This window comes from Macrotis lagotis, chromosome 1, assembly GCF_037893015.1.
Source record: "Macrotis lagotis isolate mMagLag1 chromosome 1, bilby.v1.9.chrom.fasta, whole genome shotgun sequence".
NCBI classification, from domain to species: Eukaryota; Metazoa; Chordata; class Mammalia; order Peramelemorphia; family Peramelidae; genus Macrotis; species Macrotis lagotis.
The window spans coordinates 277,336,563-277,353,247 of record NC_133658.1 but is presented as its reverse complement, the minus strand read 5'-3'; the positions used below and the strand labels follow the sequence as shown (position 1 = coordinate 277,353,247).

The 16,685-nt window shown below is 45.8% G+C and overlaps 3 protein-coding genes across 6 annotated transcripts; 1 reads left to right on the top strand and 2 right to left on the bottom strand.

Annotated features, from left to right (window-relative positions):
• Window positions 1-1,264: 1,264 nt before the first annotated feature.
• Window positions 1,265-13,052, bottom strand: STPG3 (sperm-tail PG-rich repeat containing 3). The gene is made up of 7 exons (XM_074210593.1): window positions 5,414-13,052; window positions 4,782-4,987; window positions 4,435-4,563; window positions 2,793-2,881; window positions 2,361-2,472; window positions 2,118-2,237; window positions 1,265-1,650 (listed from the first exon to the last, which is right to left on the bottom strand). Exons 1-7 carry the CDS (start codon window positions 5,527-5,529, stop codon window positions 1,517-1,519), a joined length of 906 nt encoding a protein of 301 aa, XP_074066694.1. The 5' UTR covers window positions 5,530-13,052; the 3' UTR covers window positions 1,265-1,516.
• Window positions 7,401-14,311, top strand: CIMIP2A (ciliary microtubule inner protein 2A). 4 transcript variants are annotated; one of them, XM_074210590.1, is made up of 7 exons: window positions 7,404-7,529; window positions 8,074-8,288; window positions 8,378-8,646; window positions 8,833-8,959; window positions 10,218-10,312; window positions 12,006-12,127; window positions 13,070-14,311. In XM_074210590.1, exons 1-7 carry the CDS (start codon window positions 7,474-7,476, stop codon window positions 13,128-13,130), a joined length of 945 nt encoding a protein of 314 aa, XP_074066691.1. In that variant the 5' UTR covers window positions 7,404-7,473; the 3' UTR covers window positions 13,131-14,311. The 4 variants fall into 4 exon arrangements, with proteins under 4 accessions (XP_074066692.1, XP_074066691.1, XP_074066693.1 ...); XM_074210589.1 differs by having other exon boundaries at window positions 7,405-7,529; window positions 12,006-12,123; XM_074210591.1 differs by lacking the exons at window positions 12,006-12,127; window positions 13,070-14,311 and adding an exon at window positions 11,566-11,710 and having other exon boundaries at window positions 7,401-7,529.
• On the bottom strand, window positions 13,154-16,478 carry TUBB4B (tubulin beta 4B class IVb). Its single transcript, XM_074210588.1, has 4 exons — window positions 16,109-16,478; window positions 15,554-15,662; window positions 15,339-15,449; window positions 13,154-14,386 (listed from the first exon to the last, which is right to left on the bottom strand). Exons 1-4 carry the CDS (start codon window positions 16,163-16,165, stop codon window positions 13,326-13,328), a joined length of 1,338 nt encoding a protein of 445 aa, XP_074066689.1. The 5' UTR covers window positions 16,166-16,478; the 3' UTR covers window positions 13,154-13,325.
• Window positions 16,479-16,685: the final 207 nt, after the last annotated feature.

Sequence of the window (16,685 nt, the reverse complement as noted above, 5' to 3'; positions counted from 1 at the left end):
GGTTCCAGAACACCTTCCCTATCAACCTGGGAATTGAGAGGGATCTGATGTGGTCCACTGGGACAGAACATGTCTATAGATGAGGCCAGGACTGATACGAGGCATTTCATGTCATAGGACTGCTGCCTTGTTTTTCAAAATTAGCCAACTACCCTTCTCCACCTCCCCAGCATCAGCAGAACCCAGAATGCTCCTGTTCCCAACAACACAGCAGCACCCCCAGCCAAGAGCAGGCAGGGTCAGACAGAATGAAAGGGACAGAGGACCAGACCACCAAGGGAATACAAGAGAGGGTAATGGTGGACCCCCTTGTCCACAGAGCAAGCCCTAAGAGCCCTATGGGCTTCTATAAGAAATCTAGTCTGTTATGGCTGGGAACAAAGCTTTCACCCAATTCTCCAGTCTCTCCAAGCCCTTGCCCTCTCCCTGTGCCAGGCAAGCCTACTGCCTTTTGGATCCATTTCAAAGTCTGTCTGGGCTAGGCCATTGTTAAATGGGGCTATGGATAGAGCAGGATCCTGTAATGCCTGAGGGAAAAGTTTGGGCATGAGGGGTATTTACTTTAGTAAATTTACTAAATTTACTAAATTTAGTAAATTTATTTATTTAAACTAAACACAAACAGTATGGCAGTAACTTATGTACACACTTTGTACATGCATATACACACAGCTCAAAACTTCCACAAATTAATTCATCCCATCCCAGCACCCCAGGAATGGGGTCTAAATCAAGCCAAACTAAAAGCAGGATGCCCAGAGGCAGTGGCCTCCCAGATTGACTTTCCCCTGAGACTGGGCTCCATGTCAAGGGGGCGGGGCAGTTTCTTAAAGACAGAAGATCTGGTATCTCCAACTGGGGAATATACAGTCCTTTTGTCCTAGGCTAGATATCTAGCTTGCATAAAGAAAACCTCTCCCAGTGGGGGCTGCAGCCTTGCCCACCCTCATCATGTCACCCTTCCTCAACCCTAGGGGATCTCTTGGAGCTTTGTTCTTCAGTGAGGGTCTGGAGCCCTTAAAGCCTGCTGACCTTGGTTTTAGAAACAGAGAGAGGAACAGATACAGAGACAGAATGAAATAGGAGGACAGCCAAAAGAGAGCAAATGGAGAAAACAGAAGCAGCCTTGGTCTTTTGGGCTATCTATCCTTTGTTAACTGTGTGGGTCTTACTCTTAATACTTTATTATTTGGTACTTTTTGCTGATTTTGAATGTTGTGGGTCAATCTGTGTGTGGAGTAAGAGCCATGAATGGACTAGAGAGTCTAGTAAAAAACAAAATGTATAACTATATAAAAGAGAGATAAAAAGACTGGGTTGGGGGGGGCTAGGCTGGGGCTCTAAGACAGAGGCCTCCAGTTCCAGAGGATAGGAATGAACCCCAGGGAGATTTGTAACCTCTGGGTTTCTATTGAGTGGCCCAGGACCCTGGAAGTCCTAAGTTCTAATATACAGCACAGGCCACTGGGAGATCCAGGTTCAAGAACATGGCTTAAAGGCCCCAGGGTTCTAGTTTCTAGAGGGTGCAGAAGGGACCGGTCTCATGCCGCTTCGGCCTGCGCTCCCCCTGGATGAGTACTCCAGGGGCTGACGGGAATCGGGAGTTGTAGGAATCTTCGACATAGTATGCAGCTGGCCCTGGGGTATGCGCTATAAGGGAGGAAGAGAGCTGATGCCAGAATTGCAATGCTCCAACTTGGAAACTGGCCACCCTCTGATAATCCCTGGAGACTTTCTACATTCTCAAGACCCATAACCTCTTTTCCCCTCCTTTGATCTCCAGAAATCCTAATTCTTCACAAGTCTCCATCTTCCTTGTGGGTTTCAGAGACTCTTTTCTAGATTTAAAGACCCCACTCTTCCCACTAAAACCCTAACCCTAGCTCCCATTTCTGCCCCAGAAACTCTTTCCATTTGGTCTTCAAAGATCTTTCCAAACTTTTATTGTCCCCCCCAAAATTCCAATTCTCAATTTTTTCCCTTAACCTCTTAAGTTCTTCTCCCTTTCTCATTTAACTCATTACTCACTTGACCCCCTAAGACCCTCCCCAGAACACTAGTTCCCCAGAAACCCTCCTTCTCATCCTGGGTACTATACTGCATACCCTTCTCCTTACCAGTACTGATCCAACTGTTGAGAGTCGGGGCCCGACTCATAGAGAAGGCAGGAGATCGAGGTTCCTTACACTGAAAGCCTGGGATAACATTGTAGGTGGTTGGGGTAGGCTGAGGTTCCTCTGTGGGATTGGAAGTCTAATGAGTGGCCTGAAGGCAACCCCCTACCCCCTCCACCAACCCAGAATAGAATGACTGAGTATTTTTGGGTATGGGGCCATGAGACAGCATGGGGTTGCACTTACTGGTCTTTTTAATCAACCTCCTGTGACCGAAGGTGAAGGCAGGAAAGCTGGGCCGGCAGGGCTGCAGGGGCCCCAGACTGCAGGGCTGTGTGTAGTGGAATGGAGATGGCCACTGCAGGGGTGATCAGACAGGATATAAAGGATCAGCAGAGTGGGTACTGGTGCTATAGACAGCAGCCTGAACCCCTGCACTATCACCCTTCCTTCTATCTGTCTTACACCTGTTCAACAGAACCCTGAGGCCCCAGAGAGCATCCCTCATGCTACCAAGAATCCCTCTAGTCTCCAGTTTAGGAAGAAGGACACAGTCTGGGCCAGTAAGTTCAGCAATCTTAGTAAGAGTCACAGGATAAAGCAAAGGCCTAGAGGCTGGGTCAGGGTAGAGCCAGGGGTCTTGGGGGGCCAGGGCTGACAGGGTAAAAAAACATGTACCTTGTTCTCCCTTAAGAAGTCTGCCTTCTGTGTAAAAGGGTTTTCACTCTGGAACCAAGTAGTTTGCCATGCCCTGCGACCACCATCATCTGCAGGGCATGGGGAGAGGGGGGTCAAGAAGATCTTAGTGAAGGAAAAGAGGCTTGGGCAGAAGTCCTAGAAGGGGGCAGGGAGGAGGGAGGTAACCAGACTAGGGAGACAAGCAGGCAAGACTGAATTTAGAGGTCTGGACAGTGGTGGAAGGTGATGGCTGGAGAACTAGGGTAAGACTGCCAACATTCCTGGCTAATTTTTAAGTTGATAATCTTGTATGGCCTCTAAATGATGTTATAAATATCCAAATGGCCCTTGGTAGATAAAAGGTTCCCCACCCCTGCTTTAGGACCCTCCCCCCCTTGGTACTGCTCAACCAATCTGAAACCAGGAAGGGTCACAAGGGTAGGAAAAGGGTCAATCTAAATCTCGGAATAGGCAAAGAGATAGGTACATGTGCTCAGAAGTGGGGGTGGGGAATTTCCCCCTCTTCTAATCTAAGGACTTTGTGGGATTTTATTTGTCACCATGTGGGGTATAAGCCCAATTGGTCCATGACTTCTCCTCAAGAGAGATCCAACTCAGGGGAGAGCTAGAATTAGAGGACTTTGAGGGGGGCAGGAAGTGAGGGGGCAGTCTCTTGGTATTGGGGGTCATCACCATAAGCTCCTACTCAGAGGACTTCCCTGAAATGCAGGAGGTGAGAGCTCTTAACTATAGGTTGGGAGAGGGAAAGAACTACAAATGGATGAGCAACAATGCCTTTCTGTCACCCCTTCACATTTCCTTTCATAAACACACACACACACACACACACACACACACACACACACACACACATAGAAGGTGAGTTTGAAGGGAAACATATGCAGTGTGGGGATTGGCACTATTCCCTCTCACATCTCCTTGGTCTGACTTATGTTGAGATAAGTTCCTGTTCCTTCCCTCATACCAACTTTCACATTTCAGGGGAAGCTTCTGTATTTTTGTCACCCTCCTTTCTAGGGCTAGAGACCTCACTCATCATCAGGACATGCCCAAGATTCTGTCATGGGCAGAGATGGTAGTGGTAGAGGAGTTAAGAACACCTCTTTCTATTCCCATTAACCCGGGGTTCCTGAATAGAGCAAATATTAGCTAGTATCTGGTCCAAGCAAAATTTGTTGAAATACGAAATTTCTGTAGTCTCACAAATATCTTAAAAAGTAATCTCCCCTTGTTGCTTCCTCCTTTTTACTCCCACTCGCTCCTTGCAATCTGGTCTCCAATTCACCCACCACTGTAAATGAAACTTCTCTCCAAGGCTACTGATGAACAAGAGTAAGAATTTTTATCATCCTTTTTGACAGTGTTGACCACCATTTTCCCTCCTACTCACCTCCAGATGTTCCCTGATGCTCTTTCCTAATTCTCTAATTTTGATGACCATTCTTTCAGAGTCTCATCCATTCCCTAAGCCTGGATAGAGATTCTCTTTCTCCCTATATAGCTGCTCCCAAGTCACTTAACCCAACTGCCTTAAAAAAAAATTTTTTTTTTTTTTAAAAAGAACAAGTTATGAATTGCTCAGGAGGGAATAATGTGCTGGGAATGAGGAAGGGAGCCATACCCCGAGTGGGCATCCTGCAGCTAATGCTGTAGTGGGGATGTGGTGAAGACTCCCGGATGCTCACATCAGGTGCAGAATACTGAGTCGGCCCTGGAACATCCAAGTCTAACAGGATCGGGGGTCGTCTTTCTAAATACAGGCACAGGAGATAGAACTGAGTTTCTCAGGAACACCTCCCCCTGTCCAGTATGTGTGTGTGTGTGTGTGTTGTATTTGTGAATATGTATAATGTTCTCCTTGTGGCTACCATCCCCCTCCCAATTCCACCTCTCAGTTAATGGATAGACTGTTCAGACAGCTGAACACCCTGGGACCCCCACATGGTCAGCCCTGGAGCTAGGGCTTACCATTCATTCCTTCTATTCCACCTTTCCATATGGTTCTGCACCTATTGAATTCTTTTACATTCCTGACCCGAAGAAGATGTGATTCTGGCATCAGGTTGGTTCTCTTCATATGTAATTTTTGAAGATCTTGGGGTGATAAATGCTTCAGAGAGTCCCATTTTTCTACAGATTCTGGGTGCAAGGTTAGGTCTGGATACAGCTTCCCCCTGTCAAGGGACAGGATAGATAATGCACAACATGAAATGTCAGCATCCATAACTATGCCAGTCTCTTTCCTTCTGAGCCCCATTCCTTTATCCCACTCCTAACTAGGAACCATCATTCCCTGGCCATATTCTAGCCTTAACCATACAACCCTTTAAAAAAGTGTCTAAATGTACACTATTAATATTAATCCCATCTTTACCCCTAATCACTTTCCAACTCCAACCATATGCTATTCATCATTCCTTATTTTATCTCCATTCTCCCCATTCAAATCCCATATCATCCTCCAATTTTATTTTCATCACATCTCTTTTTTTCTACCTCACTTTGGTCCTTGATTGCTCAAAGACCTATATCTCCTCATTGCCATTCCTCACCACCTTCCTAATGGCCCTCAATCTTCTCCCAAACCTGGGGTCAATTACCGGCTGCTGGGAGGTGGTGGATGCCTTGTTGTCGATAGATCACCATGAGTCCAGTGTTGACCTCCATTCAAATAAAAATTTGCCAAAAACTTCACAGCCTTCTGGTCAAAATTCATCTTTTTTCAATCTAAATATTGTCTCTTCTGTGTTGGCTAGGCTAGACTTTTACCAAGCCAGACATCATGGTCACATCACAAGGACCTTCTTGTTGCTATGGTGAAGGATGGGGGAAGGGTATTCTCCTGGTTCTGGAGAAAATGAGATGGGGAAGAAGGCTGATATCCAGGGACTTGGATATGGATTTGGGGACAAAGCTAAATAAACTATCCAAATCACAACCTAGTTTTCTCACTGCTAAAAGTTTTTCCAGCTCAGGAATACAAATACTTTATAGGATCCCCAAATTGCCTTAAAGGGTTGTAGTCTACTTTCTGGACTCATGATCCTACGGTTAGAGGTGAAGAAGGTACTCATAATGAATTTTCACCTCTGGTGAAAACACTGATAAAGAATACTGACGCTGGAAGTCCTAATCTTTTTCCTCTCCTTTTATATTACTTTCTTGCATACTCCCTTTATTCTGGAGCCTTGGATTCCTGATTCCCCAAATTCTTTGGCTCACAGTAGAAATTCTAGATCAGGGTCAACAACCTCTCTCTCTCTAGAGAAGTTGGTGCCTGGAGTCCCTGGAAAACTTAAGGACTCAGTAGATTAGATCATTGGGAAAGAAGAGAAGGAAAAATAAAAGAGAGGTCTTTGGGGGGAACCCACAAGGCAGCAACCTTAATGTCCTTGGTGATACCCCAATCTAGCCCAGTCTAAAGGTCCATTATATATTTCTAATTCACTTTCATACTTTATGACAATTGAAGACTATGCGACCCAATATGTTTCATTGGTTCAGACTATCCCTGAATAAAAGACTTCTCTTGTCTTTTGCCTTTCTTCCTTGACTCATATACATAAGGCTCCCCTTTCAATCCTAGGAATCATTAGGAGATATAACTCACTGACATCACCATCCAGGCAGGCCCAAAAGGATCTACAGGCAATAATTCACTCTTTTACAATGTAGGGATACAGCAGGTAAAGCTCAAGAAACTTGGGGCTTAAAGAGAATGAAAAACTAAATGCCTACTGCTGTTATGTACATGTGGGAAGACTGGAAATTAAGATATTCTCTTCTGCCCATTGGAGGTTCAAAGTCTAAGTACAGTATCATAGAATTGATATTTTGGGACAGACAATTCCATTGTTCAACAGATGAGAAAACTGAATTCTAGAGAAGTGACTTGCCCAAAAGTTATCAGTGTAAACATCAAGTTTGTGCCCATGATGTGATTGCAAATCAAGTGCTCTTGCAACATAGTAAAATTTTTGCCCGACCACAATGTGAAACACAAAACAATACAAGGTACTGCACTGTATATAATAAGTGTTGGTATAAATTCAGAGAAATTCAGGAAAGGGAAGAGTTAAGCAGGGAGCAACAGTCAAAGGAAGGCTTCTTGGAAAAGGAATAAATGTCTTGTGTTATGGAAGATCCCCGACCCCAAAACCAAAATCATGGATTGCTAGATTTAAATAGATGACATCTAACAAGATAGTTTAAATTTCCCACTAGTCAAAGGTCTTGAGTTTGAGATAGGGACCATGTGGTAACTGATCAAGCAAGATGAGATACACTGGGGGTAAGGGTCTTCTACCATTCACCCCCCCCCCCAAATGAAGCTACAATGAGATTTGGTATTCCTTAGTTGTGGTGCAAGGAAAAATCAAGTGGGGAGGGGGGAATAATCAAGTTTTATGTGGCAATGGAAAACTGAGGGTTTAGACTAAGGCAGGAGGGGGCCTCAGGAGGCATAAAGACTAAACCAGCACAAGAGGTCCAGGTTCCGGGTATCTGGGGTAAGGAAAAGGGAACCTCAGGCTTTCAAAGGTTATTTCTGGCCTTGATACCATCTCTTCACAATGGTTGCCCAGGTAACGATCTCCTCTGAGCAGAAGATTCTGAGATCCTGGCCAGGTTACCCCCAGTGCAAGACAAACTGGGGCTTGCAATGATGGCAACTAAGAGTCACAGCCTTTTCACACCAGAGCCGCATTATATTCCTGGGTGAGAACTCTTATCATGTCTCCTTTGTAAGGGCTATGGTTTAGAATTGGGAAGTTCGGGAGTCTGGACATTGGAGGATTGGGCCATCTTGGGCCAGGGAAATGACTGGTAGGGAATTCTAGAAAATTCCAAAGAGTATAAGATTGGGTAGTGGCAGACCAGGGTCAGGAGGGAAACTAGATAGATGAGTGGTAAGGTTGAGAAGCCCTGGGGAAGGTTCTAGTGAGGAATACCACACAGTAACTTCAACCCCACCTTCTCTAGCCCACATCCATTTATTCTGACCCAAAACCCTCCCCAGTATCTTAGGATGAGTGAGATTCTTGTTTGACTACTGTTCTGTTCTCCCAAATCTGGGACTCATTTTCTTTTTCCATTGAGGGGAATGTGATGTCCAAGGGTTTTTAAATGTGAATTTGATTCACTTGGGAAAACACTGGCTATCTACCATCATCATCATCATCATCTTGTCTTGGCTAGTCACTGTAACAGTATCCCCCAGGTACCTATCCTCCTTTCTCTGACAATATCCCTTTATCCCTAGCTATGCAGGCTTCTATCCCCAACTACGATACCAGGTAGGATACACTTACGGCCAGACCACTGCACAGGTGCTTATGGACCCAACAGTGAATAAAAGCCCATATTCTGTGTTGGCACCACTCAACAAACCCAAGTTCATTGAGGATTTTAGCCAAGATAGAACACCTCATGCACAATATATGGATGCAAATCAGCCCTACATTCCCCATTACTCAGGTGAGAAGACTATGTATGTACCTCCTTTACTTCTGTTTCCATCTCAGGGACTCTACTTATTCACATTTTTCACATCTGTGTCTACCTAGGATCCCAATCCTTTAAGGACTTTGAGATCAGAGGACACTACCCACCCCTCAGGACAGAACAACAGGGTACTCCCATGCCAGACAGCAATCAGCACATGCCTTCAACAAGCACAGGCAGTGACACCATGCCCTACCCTCCTTACCCGCCATATCCACCAAACAAGAAGGTCAATGAACCTGAATTTGGACATCCAGGTGTCCGACTGGCATATGGAAAGGAAGGGTGGAAAACCTCACCCTCTTTTCACAAGGCCCCTGTAGGTCCCCAGGTACACAGAGGGTTCCCTGCCAGTACCAGATCCTTTCCCAAGAGATTCAAAATGCAGGAGGTTGGAGGGAGGGGAATGGAAGGAGTACCCAAAGGAGCTCTGAGAGGGGAATGGGGAGGAGGTGGAGAATATGGCTCTTCAGCTTAGGCTAAGGAGGTGACTCTAGCTTCACCCTCCTTGTTCTAGTTGCACCACTTTCGGAGAGATGTGTATCCCCCGATGCCACCCCAGACGGAGACACTAGATGTCGGCAGGTTTGAGAGGCTTCCCAAGCTAGACAAGCCCAACTTGGTCCAGCACAAAGCCATCTCGGGTGGGTGGCCGGAGCCCAGAAGCCATGACTGGGTTCCAGTCCTGTTTCTGCCAAGAATTCGCTGAGACTTTTGGGCAAGTCCCTTTACCTCTCTGGGTCTCAAATATCTTACCTGTAAAATGAGATATTCATTTCTCTGTTCTTTAAAGGCCATTCAGAGTCTGATACGCGAATTCTAAGCTAGATTCTTTTTCTGTTCTCTTAGCATTCATTCATTCATTCAGGGCTTTAGCCTTGTCTCCACAGTTATCCCATTACTCCTGTACCCTCCAAGCCTCTGCCATCAGAGGTGGGTATCAGAGGTCCCAGTTACCCTCCTCCTCACACTATAGAGACAGGCAACATACAAAGTTCAGTGTGTCATACTGATGACATATTACTTTGGCTTCATGCAAATCCAGAGTTCAAAACCAAGCCAAGGAGATCAAGGGGAGAGAGATGAATCAAAAAGGAAGACGAAAGTGGTGCTGCTAGAATCCGAGCCCTGACTGATGCTGACGTGGTGGTCATCCTTTCACACCTGCCTGCTTGCCTGGTTCCTGAAAGTCACAACAATGAACTCAGCTTATTCACAAGACTTTGACAGCTATGTTAAGAGATGATAAAACCCTAACAAACCTACCTTTCTCTTCTTGCCCCAAGAGGTTAACTGTGCGGTGTAGGAAAAGCACCATCTGAACGAAACCCTTTTCAGTCATGCTTTTCCTGTACACATCCCTAACATTTGTTCAGATAGCACTGAAGCTTTGGAAGAATACATTACCTCTATAGCATACTAGTTTACACATCTTTGCATACACTTCTTCACAGAAGGCCTGTGAGATGAACAGGTGAGCATACTCAATCTTACAGTTGAGGAAATTGAGGCCCAGAGAACCTAAATAACTTGCCCAAAGTCATAGAGCTAGCAAATGGCAAAGCAAGAATTCAAACCCAAGTCTTCCAACTCTTAGTCAACAAACAATTATTAAGGACATTTTATGTGCCAGACTCTGGGCTAAGTGTTTACAGATATAAAGGGCCAAAAAAAAAAATTGCCCAGTGCTCCTTCCAGTCCATTGTCTTGCAACCCAGGGGGAGTGTCAATGGGTCAAGAACTACAACAGGGTGGAGTACAGCTAGTAGGAAGCAGATGTCCCACAGAATTTAAATCCCACAAGCAGGTTAAAAGGCATCCCAGTCAGTTGTAAAAGGGAAGTTGGGGCTTCCTGCTCAATATTCCCTGGATTAGTAACTTTCTCCCATCTGCTCCACACAGGCTATGCTGGATTTATACCACGATTCGCTTGGGTGATGGGAATGAATTATCGAGATGGTGTCCAGCAGGCTATGGATGAATTCGATAAAAGTCAGGTAAATTAGATCTATTTGAGTCACTGAGCTCTCTTCAGGTAGAGCTAACTCGATTAAATGGGGTGCTAAGTCTCATGGTAATGCATCCTCCTGGGGCTTCTAGGGTCCTGGGAGCAGCCAGTAAGACTTCAGCTGAGGAATGAAGGTAATCACAAAACAAAGGAAGGAAAAAAAACTGTCCAAGCCAAAAGCAAACAGCTTTGAAGGGTGACAAGGGACTACAAGTACATTTCCCTTTGGACCCTGAATTCCCTGCAGGCCTCCCCGGGAGAACACAGCACTCAGATAAAATCTTCCCCCACCCTTTAGTTCTACTCAAGTGACAAACTGTGGCAATGCTATTCTACATAGAGACTTTCTAAAGCACTGGTTTCAGGAAGCACATGGAGTATCTGGTTTTTGGGAAAAGTTAAGAGGCTACTGAATGGGACTAAAAAGTTCTGCCATTCATTTCAATGTTCCCTGCTCTCAATGTGAAGTTAGCTCATGGATGACACAGGATCTAGATAATAGGTTTAAACTGCCTTGGAATTACCTAAAAGCAAGGAATAAATTTAAAAGGCCTAATTTCTCAGCATTCTCTGAAAGAGGTCAATGCTGCAGAGGATGTGAAGAGAACAGTCAGAGGGGCAGCTAGGTAGCACAGTGGATGGAACACTGGCCCTCAAATCAAGGAGGACCTGAGTTCAAATCAGTCCTCAGACACTTAATAACTACCCTAGCTGTGTTGACCTTGGGCAAGTCACTTAACCCCATTGCCTTGAAAAAAAAATACCAGTCAGTTACCAAGTGTTGCGTGCTTGGGCTCCAAAAGTGACCATAATGAAAACAGGGAAAGAAAAACTAATTATGAAACCTCAGACAAGGTTCCATTCTTGTGGAGAGAAAATTGTTAAGGTGTAGCAGAGAAGTAAAAGGAATGGTTATGAGGAGTTGAGGAAAAAGAGCAGTTATTTCTAGGAAAACTTGAGGGAAATATACTACCAACTTTATTGCTTACCTGCCAGGACCAAATACTGGTCAAGGACAGCTCGTACCAGGTAGTCAGGGCAAAGAGACACTACAGGATTACACAAGTGGTAATTATATTTCACATTATTGCTCCTGTTCCCTAAGATTTTAATCCTTCCGGTTTTAAGAAATTCTGTCTTGACAATCCCTGCTTCCCACTCTCCCCTTTCTCTTCCCAGCTAATTTATTCACCTGACTGGGTAGGCTGACAATCTCTCATCTTTTCTGTACTATTCCCACAGTCTTTTTCTAGATGTCAGAGAATTATTGTGCTTCCTAGATGGCACCTGAACAGAAACACAATTCTTCCAGGCCTTGCAGCATCTGACACCATCAGATGCCCACTAACAATGGGACCTAAGCACCATTCTTGATTGTCCTCCCATTTGGCAGGACAGTGAGATTCCAACCTGATAAACATCAATGTCCTGCAGCCAAAATGGATGAGAGCATTCCAGAGACTGCCTTTAGTTGAATATCCTCAAAGTGATAGGAATCTGGCACCAACAGGGCCTTGGAGTAAAAAATGTTAATGTCAAGTTATCATTTACACAAAGGTAGGAAACACAATTTGCCAAAAGGCAAGCAAGTTAGGCTTAATTGAATATGTTGGCTTTCTTTAATAGTTACTAATGCGTAGAAAAACCTCTGCATTTGCAAGTAACAAAGAATATTTTCCCAGTTTCTAATAAGAAACCCTGTTTACGCTCTGGGAGAGAGACTTCCAAAACACCATTGGCCGGACACCAAAGTTTATCACAGTCAAGGACTGATACCCTTCTACACAGGATTCATACCAAGTATGTAAGTTGTATGTAAAATGACAAGTATTTTGAGAAATAATAGGCTATATGGGAAGAACAAGGAATTGACTTGTGCCTAGTAGTTTTGAAATATTAAAGGACAAAATGAAAATTTGATCCAGAAACTTCTGGTATTACACCTAACTTCTTTTAAAATCATTTTTTTAAATACTAGTCCAGTTCTTAGCCTTAAGTAGAAGAAAATATTTTTTAAAACCTTGTTAAAGCACTTTTAGTGATTGCACAGATCTTTACAAAACATTGCCCAAGTTCCCAGCAAGGCCAAGCAGTTTTGCTTATCTATACACTAAAAAGTGCTATTAAAAATTACTAGTTGGGGCAGCTAGGTGACATAGTGGATAAAGCACTGGCCTTGGAATCAGGAGTACCTGGGGGTTCAAATCCAGGGTCAAACAATTACCTAGCTGTGTCACCTTGGGCAAGCCACTTAACCCCATTTGCCTTAAAAAAAAAAAATTAGTAGTTGGAAGTATGCGACAGCTAGTTACCGGATGACAGTAAACTAAGAGGCAGGTACCTTAGGCAAAAAATTCTCTGGACTTTGCACCTACACCTAATAGATGGCTTGGAATCTGAATGTGGGCTAAACAAATGTAAGCCACACTCTAACCATAATCCAGATAGTGAACTACAGCATTGTCTAAAGTATGGGAACGCCCATGAGGAAAACTATGCAAGTTAATTAGAAGATCCATGACAACCTTAAAGTCATAAAGCTTGTATAAATTTTAAAACAAAGCTTTTAAAATCTTCAAAGAAAACAAAACCTTTTTAAGTTGCTATTAGCTAAAAGCCTATTTATTCTCTAAGCTAACTTTCCCAGCTAATTAAAACACAGGGATATAGAAATTCATTTTGCTCTAGGATGCCCTTGGATGATTTCACCAATCATCTCTTCAATCTATATTCTGCTCTTCTACAGCTTTAAGAAGCACCTATGGCTTAACATTTGGCAGCAGTACTCGCAAAGCTTTTCGAGATGAACAAAAGAGACGAAACAATGCACTAAGAAAAATGCTTTAATGGTGTTATCTGTACAGCATTTGATGTCAAGAGAACAGGAAAACAGCAAGTGCAGAATGCAGCAAGACATGAACATCAGAAAAACAAGTTTGTGAGTGAATAAAAAGAGTTCATACAGCTTTCAACATAATTTACAGAGTAACTGATGCACAGCTTTACGCCACCTCCTCTTCAGCCTCCTCCTCAAATTCTCCCTCCTCCTCAGCTGTGGCATCCTGATACTGCTGATACTCAGAAACCAAATCATTCATGTTGCTTTCTGCTTCAGTGAATTCCATTTCATCCATGCCCTCTCCAGTATACCAGTGTAAGAAAGCCTTTCTGCGAAACATGGCTGTAAACTGCTCAGAAATGCGCTTAAAGAGCTCTTGGATGGCAGTACTGTTACCAATGAAGGTGGCAGACATTTTCAGGCCCCGGGGTGGGATGTCACAAACGGCTGTTTTCACATTGTTAGGGATCCATTCAACAAAGTAACTGCTGTTCTTGTTTTGAACATTGAGCATTTGCTCATCTACCTCCTTCATGGACATACGGCCTCTGAACACGGCTGCCACAGTAAGATAGCGCCCATGCCTCGGGTCACAAGCAGCCATCATGTTCTTTGCATCGAACATCTGCTGGGTGAGCTCTGGCACAGTTAAAGCACGGTACTGCTGGCTACCACGGCTAGTCAGTGGAGCAAAGCCAGGCATAAAGAAGTGCAGCCGAGGGAAGGGGACCATGTTTACCGCCAGCTTACGCAAATCAGCATTAAGCTGCCCTGGGAAACGTAAGCAGGTGGTGACACCACTCATGGTTGCTGACACCAGGTGGTTCAGGTCACCATATGTGGGAGTGGTCAATTTTAGGGTTCTGAAACAGATATCATAGAGGGCTTCATTATCAATACAATAGGTTTCATCTGTGTTTTCTACAAGCTGGTGTACTGAGAGGGTTGCATTGTAGGGCTCTACTACAGTGTCCGATACCTTGGGGGAGGGTACAACGCTGAAAGTGTTCATGATTCTGTCTGGATACTCTTCTCGGATCTTGCTGATTAATAAAGTACCCATCCCAGACCCAGTCCCACCACCCAGAGAGTGCGTCAGCTGGAAGCCCTGGAGACAGTCACAACTTTCCGCTTCTTTTCTTACAACATCTAATACTGAGTCAACCAGTTCTGCACCTTCTGTGTAATGGCCTTTTGCCCAGTTGTTTCCAGCACCACTCTGGCCTAAAAGAAAGAAATGGTAAACATTCCTTTTGTGATCAATGGTTACTAAAGACCACCCCCCAGTAACTATAACTCTTAACTATCTTGTTCCACACACCAATACTAGGACTTGAAAAAAATAACACAATTATCAGGGTATTAATTTAAAATTAGAAATTAAGCCAAAAAAAACCACTTCAAAATATCAAACTTCACTTTTAAACTTTGTAAAATTAAAATATAAAAGCAATAAAACAGTACACGTAATTTGGTGATGAAATAACTACTCTTGTGTAAGTTAAAAAGTACAAGCATCATAGCAAAGAAACCAGTTTCCTGAGTCACTTTAATAAGCATCCTGATACCTACTGATGTGAAAAAGAACCCTTAAACCCTGGACCCTGTCTGTGCCATCTCAAACAAGAAGTGCCCAAAGAGCTAGTGTTAGAGAACCAAGTGGCAGACCCAGCTGTCAAGCTAATAAGTACTAGCAAAATTATTTCACTTTTTCAATTTCCCTTTTCCCTTCTTGTATGAAATATATAAATTGGTCCTCTTTAAAAGTTCTCTTCTAGCTTAGAAACGTTCTTTAAATGCAAAAAAAGGGGCTGGCTAGGGGCACAGTGGATACAACACTGGTTCTGAAGTCAGGAGGACCCTAGTTCAAATGCAGATTCAGACTCTTAATTACCTAAGCTGCGTGGCCTTGGGGGCAAGCCACTCAATCCCATTGCCTCGCAAAAAAACCCCACCTAAACGCAAAGGGGCAGACCATGAGGAAGAGGAGAGGGAAGTCTTGAGTCATGCTGTTTTGTTGCCAAGGGAAACAGTGCCAACTCCTCTTCCCACTTTCTCCCCATATAATCTGAACTTGACATCAAATTAAGGGCTGCACCCAGCTGGTCCCTAAAGGGACTCAAGAAAGAGGAAAGGAAAACAGAATTTTAACATAATGTAAATCCAAACAGCTTACCGAAGACGAAGTTGTCTGGCCTGAAAATCTGTCCGAAAGGTCCAGACCGAACAGAGTCCATTGTTCCGGGCTCGAGATCGACGAGGACTGCTCGGGGCACATATTTCCCACCTGCCAAGAGAAGCATTGGTCAGAGCAGGCCGGAGAGCGAGGCGCTGCAGGGGGAAGCCGAGGCCCTGCCCTTGGCTGTAAGGGGTGGAGAGGGAACCACGTACCGGTGGCTTCGTTGTAATAGACGTTGATCCTCTCCAGCTGCAGGTCGCTGTCCCCGTGGTAGGTTCCGGTGGGGTCGATGCCATGTTCGTCACTGATCACCTCCCAGAACTGGAAGACATTGGGACGGCGTCACGCGGAGCCGGGCCTGAGTCACGCGGGGCGGGCGGCGCGGCCGGTGCGTACGAGGGCGGGGCCGGCCACGCCCGGGCGGGCAGGCTCCCGGCGGGCCCGGGCCGAGTCCTCGTCCCGCTCTGCTCGCTCCCTCTCCTCCGCCCCCGCCCCGCTTCCCCCAACGAGGCCTCCCCCGAGGCCGGGCCGGGACGCCCAACAAGCCCGAGCAGCCCGGGAATCTCGCCCCGCCTCCCCCCCCGCCCCGCCCTCCCCTTCTCGCGTTCCCTCAAAGCGGCCCCCAGAGACGCCGCTTCCCTTCTCCGCACTGCGGAGGTGGCCCAGGCCCTCCCGGCGCCATCTTCCCCGGTGCCGCCGCCCTCGGTGAATTCCAGGGCCGGCTCCGCTCTCCCGAGAACCCGCCCCGCTCGGACCGAAGCCCTCACCTTGGCGCCGATCTGGTTGCCGCATTGCCCGGCTTGGAGGTGCACGATCTCCCTCATGGTAACGGCTGCAGCGGCGGAGACGAACACGCAGAAGCGGAAAAGGATCGGGCGCGCAGACTGCTGCAACCGACGTTAGCCGAACTCTTATATAGCCACCAGCACCCGCCTCCTCTCACCATTTATTGGATAATCAGAACGAGGCCACATGTTTTCATAGACTATTGGCTCGAACTTTGTCAATCTAAGGCCTGAACTCCCGCCTTCCCGGCAATGCCCCCTCGTTATTGGTGGGTGACGGTCTCACGTTTGCCTATCAGGGCTCCCCCCCTCGCGCTGCAGTGCATCTTCCACTGGCTGTTTCAAATGATTGATTTGTCTTTTCATTGGTCGACTCCGTGGAGGGCGCAGAGGGGCTCACTCGATTGGTTGATAGAGGCCGGCGTCTTAGTAACCGCCGCACTGCAGCGGAAGGCGCGCAAAAGGGTGGAGCGGGCGGGTAGAGGCTCGTGTGGGGGCGGGGGCTGTGCTGCGGCGCCCCGCCGCTTCCTCCTAGCCGAGCGGCCGAGGCCGCGCCCCT